Genomic DNA, 25741 nt, shown 5'->3' on the forward strand with positions numbered 1-25741 from the left:
TTTTTTAAATTTTGTTTAAAAGCTCGTTAAGCTTCGTAATTCTTTTAGAGCTGGACCAATACTGCACACCTCGGACTGCCATGCATGTAGTTGGATTTAAATTTAAATTACACATCTGTTGTAACTGGTTGAAGCTGATTCAACTACCAGGAGGGGGGGTGAGAAGCCAAATGTCTTTGTGCTGAGTCTTCGGTCATGCCAGGATCAGTTTGCTTGTGGGCCTCAGCGTGAAACTGTTGATGCGGTGGGAGTGAAGATCTCTCAGCTAGTGCGTGTACGTGCCTTGCCAGTTGGAAGTTTAAAATGAAATACAAGTTTCTGTGTGTGTGTGTGTAAATGTTTCCCCCCCCCCATACTTTTTTTAAGAACAGTGATTATGAAGTGGTGGATATCTTGAGAGTTGACTGGTTTATAAAGCAACACATAAAACACTTTACTAAAATCCATATATTGCTTACAAAAATATGTTTTAGAGAACTTTCATAAGAACCTTAGACTTACTCAGTAAACTAAACTTAGTTTAGTCATTTATTCAATTTCAGTTCAATTTTATTTCACAACAACAGTTGCCTCAAGGTGCTTTATATTGTAAGGTAGACCCTACAGTAATACATACAGAGAAGAAACCCAACAATCATATGACCCCCTATGAGCAAGCACTTTGGCAACAGTGGGAAGGAAAAACTCCCATTTAACAGGAAGAAACCTCTGACAGAACCAGGCTCAGGGAGGGGCGGGGCCATCTGCTGCGACCGGTTGGGATGAGAGAAGGAAGACCGGATAGAAGGTTTGAGGGGTCATCTGTTCAGAGGTGCCCTTCTGCAACTTGGTTTTAATTAGTGGTTATTTCCTTTGCCTTCCTGTCAGCTCAGAGCAGTCTGGCCTTTTCTTGTCTTACCTCTGACACAAAAGGGCATTTTCGATGGTTGTGTGTAGAACTGCAGCAGGTCATTTTGACCATGTCTCAATGATTAATTCTAATGAGTTGCTGCCATACGATTGGCTAATTAGGTGTTTTCAAAAAGAAAACAGTTGAACAGGTGTACCTAATGATGTGGTTGGTGAGTGTATATTCCACTGCAGTGTCTAACCAACTGGTACAGTGTCCTTGGACTTTTATGCTTCATACATCTTGTTCATATGTAAGGCAAACAGATATAACCAGTTCCTCCCACCTGGAAAAAAAAGTAACCAAGTCAATCTTACAAAATATTTTTTATAGTGTGAAGGTGAAGTTTTGCACGGCTTCAATACATACGATAATGAAACTGTATTAACTGATTCTCAGGTGGTCAGGTTGGAACTTTTTTCCAGAATGGATTAATTTTACGTGGAATGATCCAACTCACAGTTCCAGTTTTCACACATACAGGCTATGAAATGGTGCAACTTCCACTTTTCTCAAAAGACATTAAGACTTCAAAGCAATGACAACAAACCAACAACTTATCTTAGTTTTTTATTTTCCTGGTAACTTCTAATCAGGTTGAATGTCCCTCGTCTATAAGGCATTTTGTTATATATATATATTTATATATATATCACCATATACAATATGTGACTGTAATGTGAAAGGCTACATACATTATTTGGTCATTTATGTAAATACATGAACATTGAAATCAACACAAATGAGTAACCTCCCATATTCACAAACGCTTTCCTTTTTGTTTGCTTCTTTTATGCGAAATATAAACAAAACAGGCCGGACAGTGGAAAAAAAATTTCTTGGGGTAATCGATGATGAACTTTTACTCCTCTTTATTTTTCAGCCCACACTGTACATGCATCACAGGGTAAAATCTGGGAGTTTTGATATTGCAATAAAGAAAAGATCTCCCTTAGATTGCTCAGCACTCTGGATCTATCTGTCACACAACAACAATGAACATTTCCCTCTGCTACATTAATGAAAACACTCAAGCCTGATGAAGCATTTTCACATTTGTATGTACTTTTGACCTGTTGCCTTTCTTTGAGAACATTGTGTAATGAAATGATGGATTTGATGGGAAAAAAAATAGTTAGGGGTTAACCTACACCATTTTTTTGCTGATGGAATTGGATACCAGTGGAATTGAATATCAGCGCCGAGCTGATAACTCCAGCCTTTGTATTGGTATACTTGAGTCTGGTGTAGATGTACCGCTAACTACGAATATATCAAATTGCAGCAAGTTCTATTGAAGGTGCTATGGCCCGATTTCCAAAAACATCTGGATGCTGTGAAAAATATAAATTAAACCACAAGAAGACTTTAAATTAATTTAAACCATACATTTAATTATAAATACTACAAAAGCGCCATATGTTATAACTAAGCAACTTTTTAATGCTCATTTTGAATTTGAAGCCAGCAACACAATAAAAAAAAACCCCAAAACAAACAAACAAATAAGAAAAAATAAATAAAATGGACATAGGCATCTAAATGCTCTTATTGATAACTGCACAGAATTTAGTGATTTCATCATTTTCATCATCAATACAAGAGTCAGAGAATCTGGACAAAATCTCTCAATACAAATGACAAGGCTGGAAAAACCTGAACTGAATGACTGTGAGGATCATTAGGCTCTGGGGCTGCACTGCCTTAAAAACAGGGATAATCATGGTGGGAATCACTGCGTGGAGTCTGAAACAGTTCTGCAAGCAGTGATGCTGCATCCACAAAGTTAAAAACCTCATGTACAGCAAGATCCATAAACACCACGGTCTATTTTATAGTGGACTGAGCCGAAGCAGACAACTGTGCGTGGGTTTGAATGGTCTTTCTGGAAACCACTGGCACCACGTCCTCCAGAGTAAAAAGGACAGGGGCTGTTCAGATTGTTTAAAAAGCAGCACCTGTGATTATACGGAGGCCCATGAGCAACACGAGCAATTTGTTAATCTGCAAAGGTCCCATTAATGCTGAACAATATCTACAGATTTTGGACCAACGTGTTTCACACGGAAGAAAGGGATGTGACAACAGCATGGCTCTGTTTTTAGAGAGTCTGGCTACTAAATTTGAATGCTTACACAATCAAAATCTCTCAAAAAGGGGGAAAACATGGCATTGTGAAAAGAAAATGCGACTTTAGATTTATTTGAAATGTGTTCCTGGCATCATATTCAAAATGTGCATATGTAAGAAAAAGTAAAAAAAACAAAACAAAAAAACGCCAGTTTTAATATTTGATATGTTGCCTGTTTTTCTATTTAAGTTCAAAACAGGGTTTCTCTATGGAAGCTTGTTGCTGCCACTGAAAAAATCCCAAACAATTTTAGCTAAGCCAAGTCAAAATTTCAAGTTATTTTCTCAATTTGGGGTTACAAACTCAAACTTCTGAAAAAGTAAGTCAACATTGTGAGATTATTATGAACTACGAATGGCTCCTTTTTCAGTGGCTGAAACAAGCTTCCATATCTCTCTGCAAAGTTGTATGTTTTGTCTATTTTTACATTTTGCATAACATCCCGCCATTTCTGGAAACAGAGTGGCTCCTTGTAACAGATGTATCCTTTCATTTTAAGCCAAAACATTTAATCAGCCCTTTCATACTTTTACAAATTCGTATTATTTAGCTGGCTTAAGAGCAACTGCTACTAAGAATTATTATTTTGGCCATTATTTACTTTTTTTAAGGTACCCAAAAGAACAATAGCACTCTTGCACAATTTGTGTTCCGTAGAAAATGAGGTATGTTTTTTTTCTGTTAGTGCATATCAATGTAACAGTGCAAAACCAATTACAACAACTATATGTTCAACGATCACCTTGTCAAAATACTAATTTTACAGCATTTACCCCACCATCACTTTTACAAGGCATACAAGAGACCACTTTGAGACATTAAACACACAATATCCTTCTGATCAATTCATCATAGGAAGTAGGGTGAAACCAAACACATTACAACAAAAATACTTAATTCAGGTGATAATGACTAAGAGTAGCAAGCGGATGCACAGTAGTAAATCTGAAACAATAGTAAAAATCTGTGGCATTTAGGTAACTTCACGCTGTATTCAAACAAAGACCCACATAAAAATCTTCAAAATCAAATCCAACTTTAAAATAAAGTTTAATTTAAAAAAAATCTCCTCTGGAATGTTTAATCAGCATGTTGTTGATGGGCCAAGACAGGGTGAAAAAAAAAATCAGAAAGCCTCCCCTCTATCTTCTTAAAGAGAAATTTTGATTACTTTATTACTTTAAGGTGCATGAAAAAAAAATCTGCAAAGAAGTAACAATGTTCCTTAACCCTGTTCAGCGAGGTCTTTATTTTTCACCAGGACCAGCCAGTCCATTGCTTTTTACTGTTATTTGAATGAATTCAGCTGTCAATAACAGTGTTAGTGTCAAGTCCTTCAAAGTGTCCTAATAGTTGTGTGGTGTGTACATATAACGGATGCTTAAAAGTTGCGACTGAGATAGTGACTTCAGGCCGAGGAACCGTGTCATTAGAAACATTAACATCTGAAAAGACACCCGAGGATATGTCCCATCAAAAAAGGCCTGAGAGAAGTTCTGACGTTTACGTGAAAAATGTATGGATTGTCTCATTCTAGTAATACGCCTGTTTCCTTTTGTCCTATAAAATATGCTGAAATGCTGTAAGGCGTTATATATTCAACTGTAGTTATGTATATATATACAAAACATAGCCTTGCTAGGGCCAAAGAAACAAATGGGGAGCACAAACTCCAGCCATCACACAAAGCTCGTAAGAAAGGTTTCCCACACAGTAGGTAGCCTGCTGTCCTGACAGAGAATTTTCTTCTCACTCAACAAAATAATGGAGACCACTTTACAAGCGCTGCAAAGACCTCCTACGCCAACTGTCTCCCTCAGTCTCTAGCAGAAGGCTCGAGTCAAGGAATCCGACTGGAATGTGTAGATAGAAAAAGTTTGTCAGGAGGCAGTCCCATGGTATAATAATGGCACAAACCACTAGCTAAATTATAAGAATGGGTTAGATAAATATGTACATCATGTGTCTGCATGCGCAGCGCCGCAGTGAAAATGCACAAAAGTTTAAAGGTGATACCACAGAATTTCCTACAACCTCCAAAGACAGCTCTGTCTGCGAACTTTGGGCCTGAATGTTCATAAATATCTGATAAAATTAGTCTTCTCTGAAGCTGACTAAGAAGGGGCTAGGAAAGGGAGAACTGTGGAGAACAATGGGAGAAAAATTCAAAGCAGAAAATGATCTTGTAGAGCCTGATATATACAGATACCGATATTTGATTTAAAAATCTGATTTTATAATAAATTAGCCACAAAACAAACAGATTTCCGTAACATTTGTTATTTTTTAGTTTTATTTTCATTTTCTCGTTTATGGTCGACTCTGCTCGGATTAGCCGGCAGTCGTTTGGGTTCCAAACACTTGTGTTGCCAACAAGGAAGTTGCAAAGTGCCCTCTGGTGGACAAAGTATGCAACATCAACACTCATAAAATAGCTGAAGGGTGTTTCTCCCATCTCTTCTTTACTTTATTAGTTTACATTTATTGGCCACTATGATTGCCGATATTGACAAACTGTCAAATGGCTAATATCATAGGATACTATCGGCCTGCTGTTAAATCTGACTCTATTATATTGTATATCCTGATGTCACATATTTGGAGTCCAATTTATATGTTAATAAAAGGACCTCCGTTGTTCAGAGAAATGTATGTGGATTACTGAATTCAAAGCCCTGATTCTAACAGTGTCTCCACACACACAGACACATACGCTCTACAGGAAGCTGTCAGAACAGACTTTCAAACTACCGCTCACTCTAAACTAGGTGCCATCGAACGCAAACCTAATCTGCCGAAAGATAGGCGCGTCTCAGAAACATCAGATTCAGACATAACGTGCCAACGTAATCTTCAGTTTTCCTGTCCCAAATCTTGTTTTTGTGAAACAGAATCACAACAAAAAAGACACAAAATGTCCCAAATGTGTAGCTTAACTGATGCAGCATACACAAAAAAAAAAAAAGCAATCTTGTTACATCAGTGATGCTCAGTAAATGACACGTTTATACCAAAGTAGCACACGTTTACTGCACATACACATTCAGACAGAGCAGAATACAACACTGCCATACTCTGGTAAGGCAAATCTGAACAGGGCAAGCTGTGATGAGTGTTGTAACATAGCTACAGTATCTGGCAGCTAATTAACCCTTAGTATGTAGTGTTTCAGAGGGGACACGAGTGGCGTTACATCGACTTCCCTTTAGACTGCGAGAAAAGGAACAAAAAAGAAAAAAACATAGAACCTCTCCCAAAGCTACAGGTTACTCAGATAAATAAAATGTGAATGTTGGCATCAATGGCTATATATGTTTTGTAAATATTGACGCATACAAAAAAGCTTATAAGCTGCACTACTGAAAAAAATGACCAAAGTGAGTTAAGTTTTGTAAAAGAAGAGAATGTGAGAGGGTGAGATTGTGTTTCTTCGGATTATGTCGTTGGCTATAAAATACACCATCCCCAGGTAAACTTGACCCCCCTCCCTCCCTTCACAAATATAGTGTGCAACTTGTAACAAAGTTTGGCGGACTCTAAGAAAGAGAAGGGGTAGTAGTTGTTGTTTTGCCCCTTCCTCTGATGTCCAGGTTCCACTGAGGATAGAGGATAGCAGGCACCAGTGGTTTGGGAACAGCAAATCCTCTGTTAGTCACATCTCTCCTCAATCGTCTCCTTCCCTTGTTTGCCATCAAGTGGGGGCTGTGCGTTGTGTGTGTCCAGTCCATGGAGAAAAAACTCTGTCCCCTTTCTCACAGATAAGCAAATGCACAAAACACTCACATGCACACTCACGCAGACAGCTATATGTTACAAAATAACACATTTGTCTTTATCTTTTGATTCTTTCTTGTTTTTACGCTCCCCACTAGATGACTGTTTCCCCGGGCTGGGTGTGGCTCCAGCCGGTGCTGCTACGCCACCGCTGGCTGCTGCTCCCCCTGCTCCTGGACCACCTCTGTCCGTCTCGGCCCCCTCGGCAGCATCCTGCTGGCCCTCCTTCCCGAACAGGACAGCAAAAGAGTAGAAATTTACAGCTTTGTTTGTATTTGTTGAAAAACTGTGGCAAGAAATGATCAACCAAAAATTAATCTCTCTCTGGAATTAATTACACAGACTTTGAGAGGTAAACTAAAGCTATTTCACACATGCACTGCAGTCCTGAACTTTAACAGGACTCTACCAGGCAGGTGATCATGAGAATGCAAGCACATGACGCATTCAGGTTGAACGTGGTCGCTCTGTGAGCTCTTTCAAGTCTGTAATTCGCACTGATGTGAGAATAATCATACAGTACGGTGCATTTACCACCAGGTACAGGACACAAAGACAAACACCATCCACACCTAACCCATGCAGACAGATCCCTAAAGTAAAACATATTTAGAATTTAAGATGACCTATTCTGTTTGATTTTCATTTTATGACATATTGACTTCATGTTGAACACATAGTATGAATGTGTTTAATGCTGTGTGGTAAACATGGGAAAATTATCATAATCTGATTGTCCTGACACCCTGCAGGACGTTAAGACGTGTCCTCATGAAACTTTGGCCATGTGTGTCAGTGTTACTTACGGCAAGAGTGATTCACAGTAATTACCTCAGCCAAGGAGGTACTTGGTAGCGTGTATGAACATAATAGCTTAAAAAGATTTGAATGAATCCTGATCAATCTTTTTAGTGGTGTACGGGGGTGGGGGGGTGGGGGGTCGCAATCCATTAATAGTTGGCTTACATCCACCAAGGTTTTCAAGGTCAACTTTATAATTTGATTGGTTGAAAACTGAGAAAAAGCCTTAGAAACTGTGATTCTTACAAGTGTGTGTCTTGTCAACATATAGCAATCTATTATATATCACACTTGACCTCTGACCTCTCCTTCAAAGTGAATAGATTGATCTGATGGTCAAAGTAGTAATGATATATAGAGTTATTTAAAACTGCATCTCTCACTGCAATTGTTTGTATTAATGACATATAGGCACACTGGGAATGTTAGATGGGTATATCATGTACTTTGGACCTCTGACCTCTTCTTCAACATTTCTGAAATGATACTGATATATGGAGATTTTAAATATCACATCATTTACATCCAAATATTATGCCACATTTGGCTAATTTCACTTTTACATTTTACTTTACCCTCTCTTTCCTTCCAGAACGTTATATCTGCTTTTTTTGTAAAACAGTCAATTGAAAATTCGTGAATAACAACAACAAAAATGTGAATTTTTAGACAAAGACGGGCGAGGCTGAGATGGTTTGGACATGTGCAGAGCAGGGATAGGGGATATTTTCGACAAAGGATGTAGAAGATGGAGCTGCCAGGCTGGAGGACAAGAGAAAAGAGCACAGGGAAGATAAATGGATGCAATGAAGGAGCACATGCAGAGGGTTGGTGATAGAAGAGGACGCTAGGGATAGGGTGTGATGGAGAGAGATGCTCCACTTGGGCGACCCCTAAAAGGAGCAGCCGGAAGAAAAATGTAAAAAAGGAGAAAAGCTGTATAAAGAAACTGATGTGAATAAAACTGAAGAGTTTTACTTTTATCTCCTGTTCTCTGTTTTATTTCTTTTTGTCCACTTTCTGAATTTTATACTCTGCTCACACAAATTAAGGAGAAAAAGGATGATTATTTGCTATCACCTTCCCCTTTTCATCATCAGTTCCTCCTTTGTAATTCCGCTCTCTGATGCAGACATCTTTCCGTTTCCAAAAGGCAAACTTTACCCTCCGTGGTTCATAAAATTACCTCCTTTCTTACCTGCTATCTCCCTATCTCCCACCCTCCCTACCTGTGCGTGTGCTGCTGCTGCCACCGCCGCCTGCTCCTGCTCTTGCTCCTGGTAGTACTGGGAGGCTCGTCGGTCCTCTTCCTCCTGAAGCTTTTTCGCCAACTCTAGATCACTGATGCCTTCTGGGAGTTGTTCCCACTGTAAGTCCTGGCTTTGCTGCTCCTGCTGCAGTGACAGCGCCATCAGATAATCCTGATAACAGACATGAACACACATATAAAGGTGGAGAAAGAATCACCTATGAGCAAATCTATCACTGCAACGCTTAAATCCATCAAATACTGTGTTATGGTTATTGAACAGTTGGTCACAAGCCTCAAGTTTTTCCTTATTCGGAGAAACAACTGTGTCTGTCGTCTACTTTGTCAGAGTGCATTATCTAAAGTGTTTCCTTGTCTATGCTATGCACAGTGTCGCTGTAAAGATGGTGAATTTTTTTCTTCATCTAACTGAAGTCATGAGTCGTCCATAAAATACAGTTTTCTTACAAAACCAGTTTTGCTGATAAGGAGTGCTAGACCTGAGTAAGCAAGAAGAATAAAAAGTAATAGCCCCTCTGTTCATGTCTCATTGGTGCATGTGTGGGAGCGAGGCAGAAAATCTGTGTTCAATCTATTTTGGTCCACCGAGAAGAAGACAGCTGTGAAACAGGTAAAAGAGCATCACAGACAAACACAATGCATTGATAGGGACCACAGTGAAGCATGCATTAGAGGGGGGCAAGGTGCCATGCAGCCTTGCCCGGTGCTATTCAGGCTGCCCTGTATGTGATTTGCACTGGGAGCTACAACACATTTATTATTTAAGAAGTTTCCATTATATTTTTTTTTAGCCTGGGTTGACGCAGAGTTTATTTCTTTGGCTTCATTTCCCGTGTCTATTCACTTCGATAATTCTGTGTCTCATGGGAACTGGTGTTGTGTTTCATTGAGGCCAATGCTTTAAAGCAGCTAAAAAAAAACCCAAACCAAAACGTTACTTTGTGTCACACTGATGGTGTGAAAAGCACAACACATTTAAACACATCACGGTCTGGACGGGAATTGTTACTGGTTCTGCTAGTCTTGCCTGCATCAGTGCTCAGACCTGGTCTATCTGATCCTGCTGGCCACGGTATACAGTCTCTGGATCAGAAGGAGGCCGCAACCTGAACTCCGAATCGCAGAAATTGCCGTCGCCGTCAACGTTGTGCAGACTTTCCCAGACAACCTTCTCCTCCGTCAGGAAACCTTGGTCTGTAACCAGAAGGTACAGCTGGCCCTGGGAAACAACACACACAGATTACACACATCTTATCAGTGTATACAAACATGCTGTTAGTACAATGTGTATTTGTTATTACCACAAAGGAGGTGAAGGACTTTCAAAGGTTATTTGTCAGATTTGGACAATGTGATAGCGCTGAAGGTCAAAGTAAGCAGTCTCAGTTCCAGAATTTATCAGCTTTGTGGAGCCAGAGATTATTGTCTACCATTTTCTATTTTCATCATTTAAATGATCATTATTAATAATACATGCCAATGCCACAATATTAGTTGGTCTGTTGGTGGTGTTGGCAAACTGATTTACAGGACTCAGGACAAGGATGGGTACCGATATCCGGTGCCATTATGGCACCGGTTCTGACATAAACGGTAGTAACCAGACCGAAAAGCAGCGCACATTTCGGTGCTTTTTTTTTTCTCCCCGAGATGTCATACACTTTGGATTCTAGCCGATCATTTTACCTTTCCAAGTACAGTAGGCGGGCCCAGGTACGTACGTTCTTTTAGAGCAGAGCTACAGATTAAAAATGCCCAAGGCGAAGCGGTCACAAGTCTGGCTGTACTTCACAGCAAAAGATGCAAACTCAGCAGCCTGCAACAAGTGCTTTAAGCTGATACTGTGCAAAGGAGGTAACACCTCGAATCTGATGAAACACCTGGCGACGCATAGCATTTTTTAAAAAGCTATCAAATGTACCGTATTTGATAGCTTGCTGCGAGACCTCACACAGAGCACATCTACTGCGGGTGTGGCAAATCTCCATTAGCGAGTTAGCTCGGATCGCTCCGTGTGTAGGGCTGGACCGTGCTTATCATTTTGCAGAAAAAAAAGAGACTGCTAAAAATAAAAACATAGGAGGTTTTTGGACAAAGTTTGTGTTCTCCATTCTTTAAGCACCGGTTCGTGCACCGGCATCATTTCAAAAGTATCGATTTGGCACTGGTATCGGATAAAACCTAAACGATACCCATCCCTACTCAGGACCCCAGCTTTTACAGGCCATCAGGCCATCAGACTGCTGAACACGTCATAGACACCTCACCTTCACTACTGGAACTTCAACATTATGCACTACACACTGTACACTAATGCCACTGTTTTGCACATGTCTCAACTCTGTATATTTTTATATATTTTATTTATTGTTGACTCTATTTAATTTGTAAAATATGTGTATACACACACACACACGCACACACACACACACACACACACACACACACACGCGCGCGCACACACACACACGCGCGCACACACACACACACACGCGCGCACACACACACGTAGAAAAACATTTAGTATACACATCCAGAAATTTTTTTTTTTGCATATACTATTATATATTGTACATATATTTATTAGTTTCAGATTTAGCCATTCGTATATTTTGCCTGTTTATGTTATTGTATTTTGCACAACTCTGTTGCTTGTGAAGCTCACACACAAGAATTTCACTCGCTTGTGCTGTACCAATGTACCTGTACATGTGATGTGACAATAAAAGTGATTTGATTTGATTTGATTTACCATATAAATGTCACCTTAGGCCACTGTTAAGTGGTTGCCAGGCAACATGATGGTGTAAAAAAAAATTACATAATTTTAACGTTTTGAGGCTATTAGATGTTACTAATAGTTACTGTTGTAACATTAAAATATGATTCTTTTATAAGGTTTTACAGTTGCATTAGTTAAAGTTAAAAATGGGTCACTTTAGTCTGTTGCTAGGTGGTTGCTAGGTAACATGGAGAGATAATATGTAATCTAGATAAGAACCTTCAGAGGCCTAAGATGTGCCTGTGTGCCAGTGTGGTTGTTGAATTTTGGATCATGGAACGAGTATGTAGACAGACAAAGTTATATTATTACTCTTATTGTTATTTTCCTTATAATTATGATTATTATTATAATGAGTTTGGTTACAAAATATTAAGTTGAGGAAATGTTGATTGTTCTATAATAATAAACTCTTTCACAGGATTAACTCTTTTGATGTCGGACATAAAGTGCTTCGGTATTTATCTGATCCCCTTCCTCGGATCCCCATATTAATTATTTGAAGGAGAATTATTTATGAAGAATAAAAACAACGTGCCAGTGTTCAGATTAAATCACATGCTAGACCCTACACATACAGTCTTCACAGATAAATAAGGCTGTTTAGCATGTATGTGTACAAGTTCATGCAAAGGTCTGCTTTGGAGTGATTACAAGAGACCATGGGCTGTTATTATGCTTTGTCTGATGGTTGTTGGGCACACACATGCACTGCTTTGCTTATATTGGCAACAAGTGTACTATTCAAAATGAAAGAACAGACACTCACTTCCCCTTCCGTGGATAACAGGAAAGGTTATTCCCTGCTGCAGATATATGGTAAGCAATGACCCTCTTAGGGTCACTGTGAATGTGGTGTCTAATGTTATGTACACATAAATAAACAGCTTTCTTCAGACTGATGAATATATTAAAGCATATCATTAACTACACAGATGCCACTTAAAGGCAAAAGAACTACTCATCAGAAACAAGAAAGTGGTTGAGCTGTTTTCTGTGAGCTCAACTGTAACTTATTAACACTTCAGTAGGTTTGTTATGCATGTTGTGTAGCCCCTCCCACTAGGTCATTTGGACACTGCTCTCCCAGGTGAACATCCTCTGTGCAACCAATTGCACCTCGATTGAAAAAAAAAAAAAAACACGTTATATTATTTTTACGTTATTTTAATCGTTTTACGATTATACTTTGTGTTCATATATCACATACAATCTACAACAACTGACATTTAAAGGGCTGCAAGACTTGTTGCTGCTAGAGGGACAGATGGTATCATGACGTCCTGACCCATTTAAGCTGTTGCAATGTAGCAGTGGCTTCTTACATAAATCTCAACTCTTTACCCCTTTAAAGCATACTAAGAGTAACTCTTGAAGCTCTTTTCTGAGCTGAGCAGTTTCTGTCATATTCCAGACCTGCTTATGGAACAGAACGACTGGGTGTCGACAGGGTGGTCTCTGTCTATGCAACTACCCTTGGAAAAATCGTCAAACCTTGTCTTTATTGATATATACTAAGGTATCAAAACTTGCCATTAAGAGTTATCAGGTAGTAGTGAGGCTACCTGATAACTTACGTAGTATTACTCTTCTGAATAGTCGTTTTTCACTATTTCATTGATGGCGCAGAGGTTTTCATTTACTGTAGATGAAAGAGGAAACAGCATGGAGGAATGATGACCTTTCATTCTTGGAGTGAACCAAATAAAGCCCAGTGAAGGTTGCCAAATGCCGTCTTGATCAGGAAAATATATTAAATGCAAGTTACATCAATAAGGTTCACAGTCAGAGCAAATATGCTGTTACTTTTTTGGTAGTTTTACCTTGTACTTGATCATGGTGCTGAAGTGATTATTCCTGAAAAAGACGCAGAGCTCTCCCTCCTGTACCGTAGATGTGAGCTCACACAGTCCATGGTAAGTCAGCTGGGTGGCTGTGCTGTTTAAAAACTGCTCTGCTACGATGCCTAATGAGAGAGAAGAGAAAAAAAACACAAAACAGAAAATTAAATGAAGTTAGATTAGAAAATGAAGAAACACTGATGACTTTTAATTGGTTTAAATTCCTTGGGGAATATAAAGCAGATTTAGGTGACTATAAATTTTAGTTCCTTTGTTTTGATTAGCTTTACGTGCTAGATCCCATAAAAGCTATTTTTGTCATTGAGCTACCACTTGGATGAGTCGCCTGGACTCCAATCAAGCAATCCCAGTTCATTCATGAACACAGGTCGCTACTTGGAAAGCTTTGTGGAAATTCTGCTGTAATGTCTATCCTCACTCTGAGCAACTCTGACTCTCTGCTCGAACTGGCAACCTTTACAGTCACATTTGACATCTGTACAACAGAGCAGCATTCAAAACTCAAAATCAGTGGAATGCTACCACTGAGAAACACTCTACCCTAGATTGTGAATGAATCTTTTAAAGATTTAATCAACTTTACACAAAACTCAGTTTTCTCAGAATTTAATCTCTGTCCAAGATAATTAAATGAACCATATCGGGACATCGACTAATGCGGTGATGTGTCGATGTGGTAGCAGCCCAGCTGACAACTACTTAGGAAGCTCAGTGTTGATTGAGCAAATATTTAGTTGAGAAGTTACAGACAGCTGGTAGGAACGCTGTGAGCCGAGGAAATAGGTCATTTGATGAGTAGTCACAAGTATGTCCTGGTTTTTGTTTAAACTCAGTCTGTGGTTTTCTGGGGAAGCATGTCTAATGTAATGCCAACAAAAAAAATGTTTCACATTTTTTTGTTTTTTAAAAGAAAAAAAAAAGAAAAATCTTTTTATTATTTTACTAAAATGTACAACTTTTCTCTTTTCTCTCCAGCTTCAAGTACACAGGATCAAAAGAGAAGAAATGGGAGACTAGAAAGCAGTCGGGCAGATCAGGAGAGTAGAGAAAGCACTTACCTTCTCCTGCCAGCTCACTGTTGTCTGACTGTTTGCAGGATATTATCTTTTCGACCAGCTGGTTATAGCTGCAGTTGCCCACTGCCTTTACAATATCATGCATCTGTAAACAAAGATAAAAAGTGTGGGAAAGAACATTCAACAAGCTTTGATGTTGTTTTACGAAAAGCTGCAGAAAAACCAAAAGAAAATTTATGACAGCAGCTCCCCAAAAAGTTAACTTATTTAAATCTGTTACACTCACCTATTAAGTCTTTATACAGATTACACACTTATAAAGAACATGACCTTTCATTAACGTTTCTCAAAAAGACGATCAAATGGGAGAGTGCACTTTAAAAGGTCACCTTTTACTTTCAGATCTGTTTTTGCTGTAAACATCTGCAAGTGGGAATTTATCATGACTCATAAGGACTTGGAGAACGATTAGATAAAGAAAAGCTGATAAAATAGAACAAAAATAAAACTTTCAAAGAAAAGGTGAGCTGAAACTGGTACAAGAGTAAATTCTAATTACGTGCTAATAGAGAGGTACGGTGTGAGCTGCATTTGGAGACTAATTCCAGTAGCTTGTATTGAAATGAGGAGATTGCCACCTACACTCATCATTTCTGTTCATGTCCAGAATAAAGAGCTTTCTGTTAAGGTGCATGCGTTATAGTGGATGGCTCATTTTTTTTAAAGGTTGGAGACCTCCTCCTCTCTCTGACAGGCTCCTAAGCCATGAACCAACTCAACCTCTCAGGTCCTCTGAAGCAGAACAAATGATTGTTCTCCGACTCGCCCCTGATACTGGAGACGCTGCTGGAACAAGCAACCACATCGTGCTCTGATAATGTTGGCACACATATTGGACGAGTTTAAAACCAAATGAAAAACATTCTTGTTCATCTTTTTAATTGTCATTTCTTTTATCCAATCATTTTTAACATTATTTTTTTTCTTTTCACAAATCTAATAATAACACCCTAAGACTAAAGTCTTTGTGCTCCAGGTGCCCCCACTGAATGTATTATAAATTGGTTTCTAAAGCTTAATCCACCACCACAAAACATATGGAAGTAAAAGCATGCAAACATATAAAATTAGCTAAAAGTCATTGAAGCTACAAAATCTCTGTTTTATAAAGCTTTTTAACTCTGCAATGGCCTTATAATTACAACAAGGTGCTTCAATCCACATCTCTTTCTATTCTTTTTGGCACATTTTTTTGTTTAATCATTTATTAATTTCCTCCCTGTTTGTGGGGTTAATCAGAACAATTTGTTTTTATGCTCTTGTTTTGACATTAATTTTTAAAGCGTCATATCGAGGATGTAAAGTCATGTGGCATGCAAATAAAGAAAAACATGACCTGTCGAAATGTAAAACTGCTTGAAAATGATGCTGCACTGTATGAGATGTTAGAATAAAGCACAGATTAAAAAACAAAAAAGGGGGCAAGTCAATACATGGAGACATGTGAACATGAAAGAGGATGTGCTGAAGTTCAAACTGAGCATCAGAATGGGAATAAAAGGTGATTTAAGTGACTGTGGTTGTGGCAGATGGGCTGATGTGAGTATTTCAGGAAGTGTTAAATTACTGAGATGTTCCCACACAACTATCTCGAGGTTTACAAGCCTGAAAAAGAGAAAATATCCTCGGACCTGCAGTTCTCTAGCTGAAAATGTCTTCAATATGATAGGAAGGCAAAACTACCTCAACTAACCATTCATTACACCCAATGTATGCAGAAGAGCATCGTTTAATGCACAGCATGTAAAACCTTGAAGCAGATGGGCTACAGCAGCAGAAGACCCAGGTGCTGCTCCTGTTAGCTAAGAACTGAAAATTGAGGCTACAATTTGCAGTAATAAGTTAGAACAAGACTACTTAATTGGACTACAACTAAAATGAATTCAACGTCCAACGTATATGTGTGGAGAAAAAAAACAAAACAAAAAAAAACACAAAAAACACAAAACTGAGAGTATTCATATTATGTTGAAGATAAAAAAAGAAGAAAAAGAAAACGGGCCGATTTCTATGGCAGTAAAGGCAAAATAAGATCCATCTCACCTGGGGGTCAACCAGCCAGCCGTGGTAAAGAGGGATGTCCAGCAGATCAAACACAATGCATTCTGGGGTGTACTCAAAGACTCGCACCCCGGTGAACTTCACATTCACGTCTAGACCTGTCTGCAGCTTATGCAACACTGCCATGGCATCACTCATGTTCTAGAAAACAGAAAGGACACAGCGCAGCAGCGTGAGACACAGATGTTATACAAATCAAATTGAACTGATCAGAAAAAATGCAAGTAATCACAACAGTTGCTGGGGTCCTCGTGGATCAATTTCTAGAACTTTAAAATAAACCATTAGCTGTCACTTACACCAATACAAAAACCTGCTTTCATGTAGTTTTGTCAGATCACATTATTTTATTGTAGCGGAGTTATTTTCATATATACTGCTCTTTTTACTTTTTGCTCAATCAGTCAACTTCATGCAATTAAATATTCCTGTGATTATTTCACGCCGTAACAAACTACACACAGTTCATCTTTTCATCTAAACTCAACGACATCAGTATATGTTTTAAGCGGCTAATAATAATATTTTATTTCTTCCTTTCAAAAATTCAAGTAAAGCAGATTTTTACTTTTTGTTTGCTTGCAGCAGTTGGTAAGATCAACTTCAAATGTCGTTTCTTCCCTCAATGTGTCATGTCTTTATGACCAGATGATGGGAGATGACTCACTGTAGCCGAAAGATGCACTGACGTCACTTTTTCGCATGATACCACCCCCCTGCCGCTATCACACTGTGACAAAACAAACCCACTGTGGCTGCTATGAACGGACTGAGCTGTGATACCAGGAGGCGAAAAAAATACAAACAAACAAAAGTCCTGAAAAAGTAAAAAAACTGAATCCACGTCCATCTATCTTTCAGATTAGATCATGTTTTATGTCGTGTACCCGACAGTAGTGGCTGGGCACAGGAACCAGGAGAGAATCAGAGGCTCCTGATTTGTACGTGGTGTGGTAAATGGGCTGTATTTATATTGTATAGCATCTTATTGAAGATCTTTAATATGGACACTGGAGGAGCTGGAAATCAAACCTATGGAACTACAAACCTTTAACCCCCAAACAGAGAGCACAAACTGGCATTCTGGGTATAACAGTTAAATCCTGGAAAACCTGGATGACTGAGCCTATTTGTCAGATATGACCGGTCCCCGTTGCAGTAAGTTTGTGAATACAGTTCCATGTCATTGTGTTTCACCTGTGCGCTTAATTTTCCATTATAAAACAGAGTGTTGATTTGCTTTATTTTGCTTCAGTTTTCCCTCACCCACTTCTCAGTGTATTCTTGTTAAAATGTTCTTAAAGTCAAGTTTCAATTCTTAATAGCTTACCCATGTTTTAAAAGTGCTTTACACAAGTCAGTGCACAGTGGCAGATACTTTAGAGGCACAGAAAAAAGGGTGAATGCAGCAGTGGACAAAGCTTTCAACATTTAAATTCCTGTAAAAATAAGATTTCTTATTTAGTTCCTCTTGTAATGAGTGGGCTGAGTTTTTCAAGGTCTGCTTGAGAGAAAAATGGGAAATTCTGGCATATTTCTCAGTTGAAAAAAAGTGCGACTGCACAACCTTTGTAAGTTTTAAACAAAACAAAACGAAACAAAACACCTGTTTATGTTCAACTCCTTGAACATAAACCCACAGGAAGGTCTTGGATTTTGTGTAAACACAACCTAAAAACATAGTTCACAGGTGAGAAAACAGGGAGGCCTGAAGCTAAACCGTAACCTAGTTGTTGTGTTTTCATAGAGACCTGCATTCAAACCCTGCACACTCTTCTTGCCCAGTGACTACACAATCACTGCACAGAGGCTGCAGCCCAGATACCACCTAATAAGCAACATAAGAAGAAAATAAGGCCTAACAGGCAGAGAGCAGGATCCCTGCAGAAAAAGCCCAAACAAACAAACAGTCGTATGAATGAGACGGCATCATTTTGCATGAGATTCAAATTGTTTCAGTTACATCCTGCATATTAGAACCTGACTGAGAGCTTGTATGCCACTGCTATTTTTCAATTAAAGCCAAATCCAACAGTACTGAGAAAAACATTGTCTTTTACACTGATAAGAAAACCTCTCACTATAGAGGAATTAGTCTCTATGTGTGCGCCTGTACTCCGCTTTTGTTGACAACTGCTCATCCTCTTTTCTTCACACTTAGCAGGTGTACGGTTGGGGACCCAAGGAAATGCCATGCTTGGTGTAAAGTTGTCTGAATGAGCTGCCCTAATATTGATAGTTAAATGTTGTGTTTTTTGTTATGCTTTAACAACACCATGTTTTTAATAATGACTTCCTCGGGATGCTGCTCGTTCTAAACTCAAAGCATTCGCACACATTTTACCACCTAATGTGAAGTTGTTTGGGAGGCCATCTTTAGTAACTATCAGCTGTTCCACAATCTTCACACACTCCCACACACACAAACACACCCCGTCCTCTTTACAGTAATGTTTTAGGTGTGTGCTAGCTCTTTTCCTCCTTTGTTATTGCAGCACACATACACACGATGATCCACAGCACATGGCTGACCCTGATCCGTGTGCTATAGATACATAAAAAAGGCTTTTCTGATATAGTAATACAAAAACATGTTTTAAGTATATTTCAAACAAATATCAGCAAATCTTTATTTTTTTTTCTCACATTTAGAAAGAAAAATTTTAATAGAAAAGTCTCTGGTTGTACTTCTCATTAGCCATGTTTTGACTGGTGGATTTTCATTATCTCTGTAGAGTAAAAAGGTTTTAAAGCAGACACAAATACATCGTGCGTAAGTGGAAAATCCTTTTCTGTGGATCCGACTGGCATTCTTTCTTTATCGGTAAGAGAGGATTTAATTAGAAAACCAGCCTTTTTACTTCACCGTATGAATATTAGAGCAAATACTCTATATACATAACTGCACCACACACCTGAGGACCCAATGAGAGAGACTAATTCCTGCACTCAGCCTCAGAGCAATGTTTCCCAGCTGGCACTAAACCTCTCCTGCCATTTAACTCTGAAATCAAGATAAGCCTCGCAGCTGAGCCCGACAACTCCATTATGAGTGTATAGTGTGTTCTATGGGAAGATTAAAAAAAAGTTCCACAAACCAAAAACCAATTACCACCGTCACACATACCAGAAAGATAAATACGAGCCTACAAAGTGGAGATTTATTTGCATTTTTCAGTTTTTAAATTCTAATATTAAACAATTAAACCCCATTTATTTTCTCTCAGCTGTATTGCATTATAAAAATGCCTTCATATGTTTAATCAGTTAAAAACTTCTCTTGTCCAAACTAATAATAATAGTAATTCCAAGCAGCTGTAGGGAAAATGCTTCCAAATGAATTATAGAAATGTTTTCTAAGGGTTTTGTCTGACACAAATCAATTTTATTATTTTGGACATGACTTTGCACACATTTTCCATAAAACTATGAATAAAATATGGTCTTACTATTATGATCTAGTTTGAATCACTATGCAAATGAAAAACTTTATTTCTGTGATACACTACATCTAATATGCAAGCATCGAAATGTCTTCATGTTTTCAGGGCAGTTTGTGTGGACTCAGGGGTGACCGGCGGTGTCAAACATAAAGCCCAGGGGTTAGAACCAGCCCTGGTAAAGACTCCAATCAGGCCCACTGGATAGTTTTGAAAAATGTGAAGGAGGGGATACATTTTGGACTTTTAACTATAAAAGACCTCCCCGCAAAGCCATTTATACCACACCAGACTAAATAAGTAATAGACAAACAATAAAAAGGCAGAAAAATTCCCACCATCTAATACAGAAATGTCTTTCCTTTTTTCCCCTGTTTTTCCCACAATGGCTTCAGAGTATTTTCTGTGAAGTGTTTTGACATCCCCCTGCTAGCAATAGGATCGTGTCCAATAAGCGCTGGGCTGCTCCAGCTTTGACCCTTTGGTGCACAGAGCTGAGGTGGAAAGCCCACAGCTGGCTCATCTGAGTGTGTGGATTAGGATGCTTATAAGCGGCAGTGATGGGAGGATTAGCAGGGATGTGTAATGGACCACATCTCCTCATTTTAGGGCAGAGAGCTCCAACAGCAGATGAGCGCTCGTGGATCAGATGATTAGCACTGCATCACGCACACGTTCATCTAGCCCCGCCGTGTTACACTTCCACAGCGTAACATTAGCATGGTACTCTGCTGGGGCCTTGCAGTTTGTTTGTTTTTTACACAGTCTAAGCGAAGGTGTCTAAGGGCAGGCCTCTCTGCTTCTCTCTCTGAGCACATGAGGGACTTTGTTCCCAAAAGGATTTATTTTCTTAAGATGAAGGTTCCAATTAAGAACAGAACACATGTAGCCGTTCCCACTTTACAACATAATGAAGCCAAGAAATCACCGTGACACCAGTCATGCAGAAACAATAAGAAGATGCTCGCTTTATTTCTAGATTTGAAAGAACATAAAATCTGATTGTTACTGTGAAGAAACACAACTGAGCACCAGGTTCTGGTAGAAATATAAAGGGTGTATGAAAAGTCCAATTTTAAAGTGCTATAATTATGCAGCCTTTCCAGGACCAGTAACGATCAAAACACACTGTCAGAAAGATGGGATTTGTGACTTTCATGTGGTTGTTGGTAGGTAACATAACAACAACAGCAACTCCAGAGATGATTTCAAAAGTATGGGACGAGTCTGAGCACTGTATGCCGTGTGTTTGGAGGGAAACAGCACTAATGACTTTATACTTTGTAATCAGCTGTGTTTTAAAAATTACCACAAAGCTTCTGTCCATTACTGTCCAGCGCTATGAAATCAGAGGATTCAGAGGATGCACTGTACATTTTATGTCACTGTGAAGCAAACAGAGAATAGTGAATACAGCTGTCAGATATTTGTTGTCTGTGCAAGCTGATGCATATTTTATGGGTCTGCCTGCAGTCATCTGTGTACATCTACACGCCAGATAAATCTTTATACATATACACAATAGATCTTTGAGCCTAAAAAACATCAGTCAATGAATGGAGGCCAGCAGCCTCAGAAGTCTTACATAATGTCATGACCCATTAGTTTGAGGTGTTAATTATTAACAGTTTACAAGACGGCAATGTCCCACAAAGTGGGACACACTTTTTGTGCTGGCTCACATCTGCAGCGTTTGATACTCAATATTTTGGTCATCAGATTCAAGACAAATCTAGATCTGTCTAAATCATGGGGGGAATATTTCTTTTTCCCAATAGAGCAGAAAAGCAAACCAGGTCCTAAAAGAAATCAGTTTCTTTCTGACAGTGTCAAAGCATCAAGCTTCATAGAGATACATTTTTTGCAAAGGAGCCCTCGCAATGGATTACACTAAATTGTACAAACGCATTTAAGAAAGAATTTACTGAAATTTAATGGAAAAAAATAAACAAAACAAATAAAGATGACACATCAAACATTGAGAACTTTGACACTAATTAGTAGATGACAGGTCCAGACAGCAGGGAGGCCAGCTTAGCACAACAGTGTAATTGCAATATGTGTGGTTTTCCACCGTTTTCACTAAAACCAAGCACGGATTCACTGAGTCTGGATGAAACTTGTTTAGCTTTAATGGTGCCTTCACAAATGTGTGAGTTAACCAAGCTGTGTGCACTGATGCATCCACAGAGGGTCACTCTCCTTGTTAGCTCACAGGATACAGCCTTTAGGATTTCTTTCATGGATACCCTTCCTGTGGCCTAAAGGTCACTGCCATTCAACCTCATTTTTAAACTGTCCCCTGCGTACAAGACTCATTAAATATTAAATACCCAAACTCTGACCACCAAACTGACCATTACCGCAAAAATACTCAGCCTCTATTCGTATTGATTCAATTCAATTCAGTTTTATTTATACAGCCCCAAATCACAACAACAGTCGCCTCAAGGCGCTTTATATTGTAAGGTAGACCCTACAATAATACATACAGAGAGTTAGTTTAGTTTTAAGACCTGGCCCCTGGTTTATTTTTAGTATTACACAACTTTTCTACATTTTTGTTCTCCTTCTGTTGACATTTTTGAAACATGCTGTTTGCATCCAATTCAAAATAACCACATACATAAAATGTTTTTTTTCAGTTGGTACTTTTACTGTAGTTGTTATAAAATACAAGGTTGAAAAGACCTGCAAATTACCTTTTACACAACAAACCTGATAAACTGGCAACTCTGCGTAGACATTCATTTCTCATCTTTTAATTAGATAGAGCCAACTCGGATTAAATCAGGCTCTGATACCACAACCCACACAACTGAGAGCATACTATAACTCCTTCAGTAATCTGCACTACACAAGGACCTCCATAAACCTTATAAACTGGGCTGTATGATTTGTTTTTTTAATTGTAACTTATTCTATTATCTAAAGTTTATTAACTACAGTCAATGCTGGCTTATTTCGACAGAGATTTCAAACATACCACACACAAATATTTTGCCTTCGTTAATGAAAAATCCACACTTAAGGGCATATAGAAATTCAGAGTCATGCTACAGCTGCTGGGACTGTACCTGCTTCACTCAGCGCAAAATACTTGTGAATAATGATCGATACTATGAATGACACTAAATAGGAACAAGAGAGGATGCTTAAACCCAGCCCGCTTCCTTCAGTGATTGTGGATGAATCACAGTGTTCAGCTGGGTCCACTGAGACGAAAGCCTAGCAAAACTACACTCACTTCCTCAGCTTCACCGAGTAAATATTTAACAATAGCTAAAGAGCAGCCGTGCATCTGCTATTTTAATCCGCATGCACTCCTGCGACAGATGATGACTTTTAAGCGGAATTTATAAATAGAATTACTTCGGTTATGAACTCCTAGCATCCTTTTCAAAGTCGGGGTAACTTCATTTGCATTTTGCATCAATCCAATGAGCAACGGAAATATGTCTCTGCAACATATCAAGAAGAGGGCACCATCTGATTCTCATCCACGACACATCTCAGACTTGTTCCTTTTTAAATCATAATTTCCAGCTTCCAAGAAGCCTTGGCCGCTGTAGTCTCCACATAACTGTGTCAACCAGCCCAACTGCAAACGCAGGCGGCAAACGGACACAAGGACACCCACATGCAAAACAACTCCCGGGCCAGTATCTAGGATTAGACCACCATAATAACTATGCAACGCATACCCTGACCACTCCCTTACTCTGAATGCTGAGGACACTGCTGATTTATTCAAGAGGTTGTATTTCAGCTCAACTTAAATTTAGAAAGGTCGCTCCAGAGAGCTTCTATGAAGAACCTATGCGCATTATTTTTGCCCTTTCTGAACGAGGGACAAGTGTGGCTTGAAATCATTCACAGATGTGCTGGTGCTCTGCCACACAAATGGAGAAGAGGCAGGGCCCCTCCCACACTCTGAGGCAGGCAGTGGAGATGGGAGGAAGCAAGGGAACCACAGCTCCATCTCCAAGAGCCTCTCACTGTGAGCCACACACATACAGCCTCAGTAATAGCCGGGAGCTGAACTTACCCAAGCGTCTCTAAGCATTTACTGCCATGTGAAACAACATAATCTGACACTGTTGACCCTTTTTGTTCCCTGGGCCTTGCAAGACACATCTTATGTAACATACAGAGCAATGGAAGAAAAAAGAAAAGCTGGGCTGCAGTCGTATGTATGCAGTTTGCAATCAACTCGACCCTTATTACCATATTATGGAACATCCGCTGCCCTTCTCTGCTATGTCAATGCAAATGTGCAAACCCGTTGTAGTTTAAACAAGCAGCTACACGGGGTGTTGGCAGGACATGAGACACAGCAGCGCGGCAGTGTCGTCACTGTAGTAAAAAGAAATCTCAATAGAGACAGCGAGCAGAGCAGATAGCTCGTGTTAAACGTGCACATTTGTCGTTTCAACAGAGAGGGTGAGAAGAGAGCAAGAGAGTGAGAGCCAACTCATCCAAAACAGCCCTCGCTCCTCCTCAAGCACCGTGAACAGTCAGCAGCTTACTAATACACACACATAAGCAAAAACACACGCCTGCTTAGGTATGAGTCAGGCCTTACCTGCTCATAGTTTAACCGCTGAGCTTCTGATATCTCTTTAGGTTTGGTTTCCAGGATGTAGTCACCTGGAGAGAGAGAGAGAGAGAGAGAGAGAGAGAGAGAGCGATATTGGCAGATATGTCGAGTCATATTCCAGAGCAACGCAATTACTATCTGGATTGGAACTCATTACATGGAGTAAAGATTGTAACAGATGTTGTGAACTGTTTCTAGTGCTCACTGGTAGATTTTGCACTGGTCGGCTGTATCCCAAAAAAAGGTCTGTGACAAATATGGAGGATGAGCTGAATCTCGGTCATCTGTGGCATCACCTGAAAGCTCCGCTGACTCACCTCTATAGCAATACAGGCTGTGCCAGAGGGCAGAGCCTGGCAGATGTCTGGCTCCTCTTTTACTTATTTATTTTTTTGCCCTGATCAGTACTACCAACATGCAAGTCTTCACTCAACAAACTGAGACTTTACAGTACATCAGCTGTAGACAGATAAGTTTCAAGATGCGCCAAAAACACAGCTGACCGTTACATCTCAAGACAAAGGTTTCCGCTCGTTGCTAATTGTCTTGTTTTTCATTAGGATCTCACTGATGAACATTTCCAGCATTGCAAAGGGCAAATACATTCTTCCCCTCGCTGTGAATGCTTTACTGCCGTCTACTCCTTACTTTTAAAACTCTTGAGCAAGTGGTTTTCAAAAATGTTTCACAAAGAATCATAAATTTATTAGGAACTGGCAGGAGTATCGTGCTGCACTGTCAACACATATTTTCCCTGAGAACTGCTCAGAGGAATGCCATGGACGCCTAGTCGACAACATCTATATTAAGTGAAAACAGCTACACGTTTAGGATAAAAACTGCTTTCATATGCATCTTCCTCAAACAGAACAAGTGGAATACATCCAATAAAAAGAGCCTCTTAAGCTTTCTTTTGTGTGATTAGTGCTTTATAATTGTAATGACGCAGTGGTTTCTTTGTGCGTATGCTGTGGGAAATAACTGCCCAGTTCTGAACTTGGCTTTCAAGTAAAATGAAATAAAAATACAAAGCTCAGCAAAGGCTTGTTACGTTC

The 25741-nt window shown here is 39.3% G+C and overlaps 1 protein-coding gene across 2 annotated transcripts in view; it reads right to left on the reverse strand.

Annotated features, from left to right (window-relative positions):
• Positions 1–155: 155 nt before the first annotated feature.
• The window catches only part of mindy2 (MINDY lysine 48 deubiquitinase 2), a 29254-nt gene continuing 3668 nt past the window's right edge, over positions 156–25741 (reverse strand). Inside the window, exons 3-9 of one of the 2 annotated variants that reach the window (XM_080884388.1) lie at positions 24672–24736; positions 16629–16787; positions 14568–14670; positions 13471–13613; positions 9911–10084; positions 8825–9016; positions 156–7019 (exon numbers count right to left, since the gene is read on the reverse strand). In XM_080884388.1, the coding sequence (XP_080740514.1) occupies positions 6831–7019; positions 8825–9016; positions 9911–10084; positions 13471–13613; positions 14568–14670; positions 16629–16787; positions 24672–24736 (1025 nt within the window). In that variant the 3' untranslated portion in view covers positions 156–6830. Of the gene's footprint in view, positions 7020–8824; positions 9017–9892; positions 10085–13470; positions 13614–14567; positions 14671–16628; positions 16788–24671; positions 24737–25741 lie in introns of those variants that run through there. The other variant, XM_080884389.1, reaches the window with a different exon arrangement.

The sequence above is a fragment of the Rhamphochromis sp. 'chilingali' genome, assembly GCF_963969265.1.
Source record: "Rhamphochromis sp. 'chilingali' genome assembly, chromosome: 6".
In the NCBI taxonomy this organism is placed as follows: Eukaryota; Metazoa; Chordata; class Actinopteri; order Cichliformes; family Cichlidae; genus Rhamphochromis; species Rhamphochromis sp. 'chilingali'.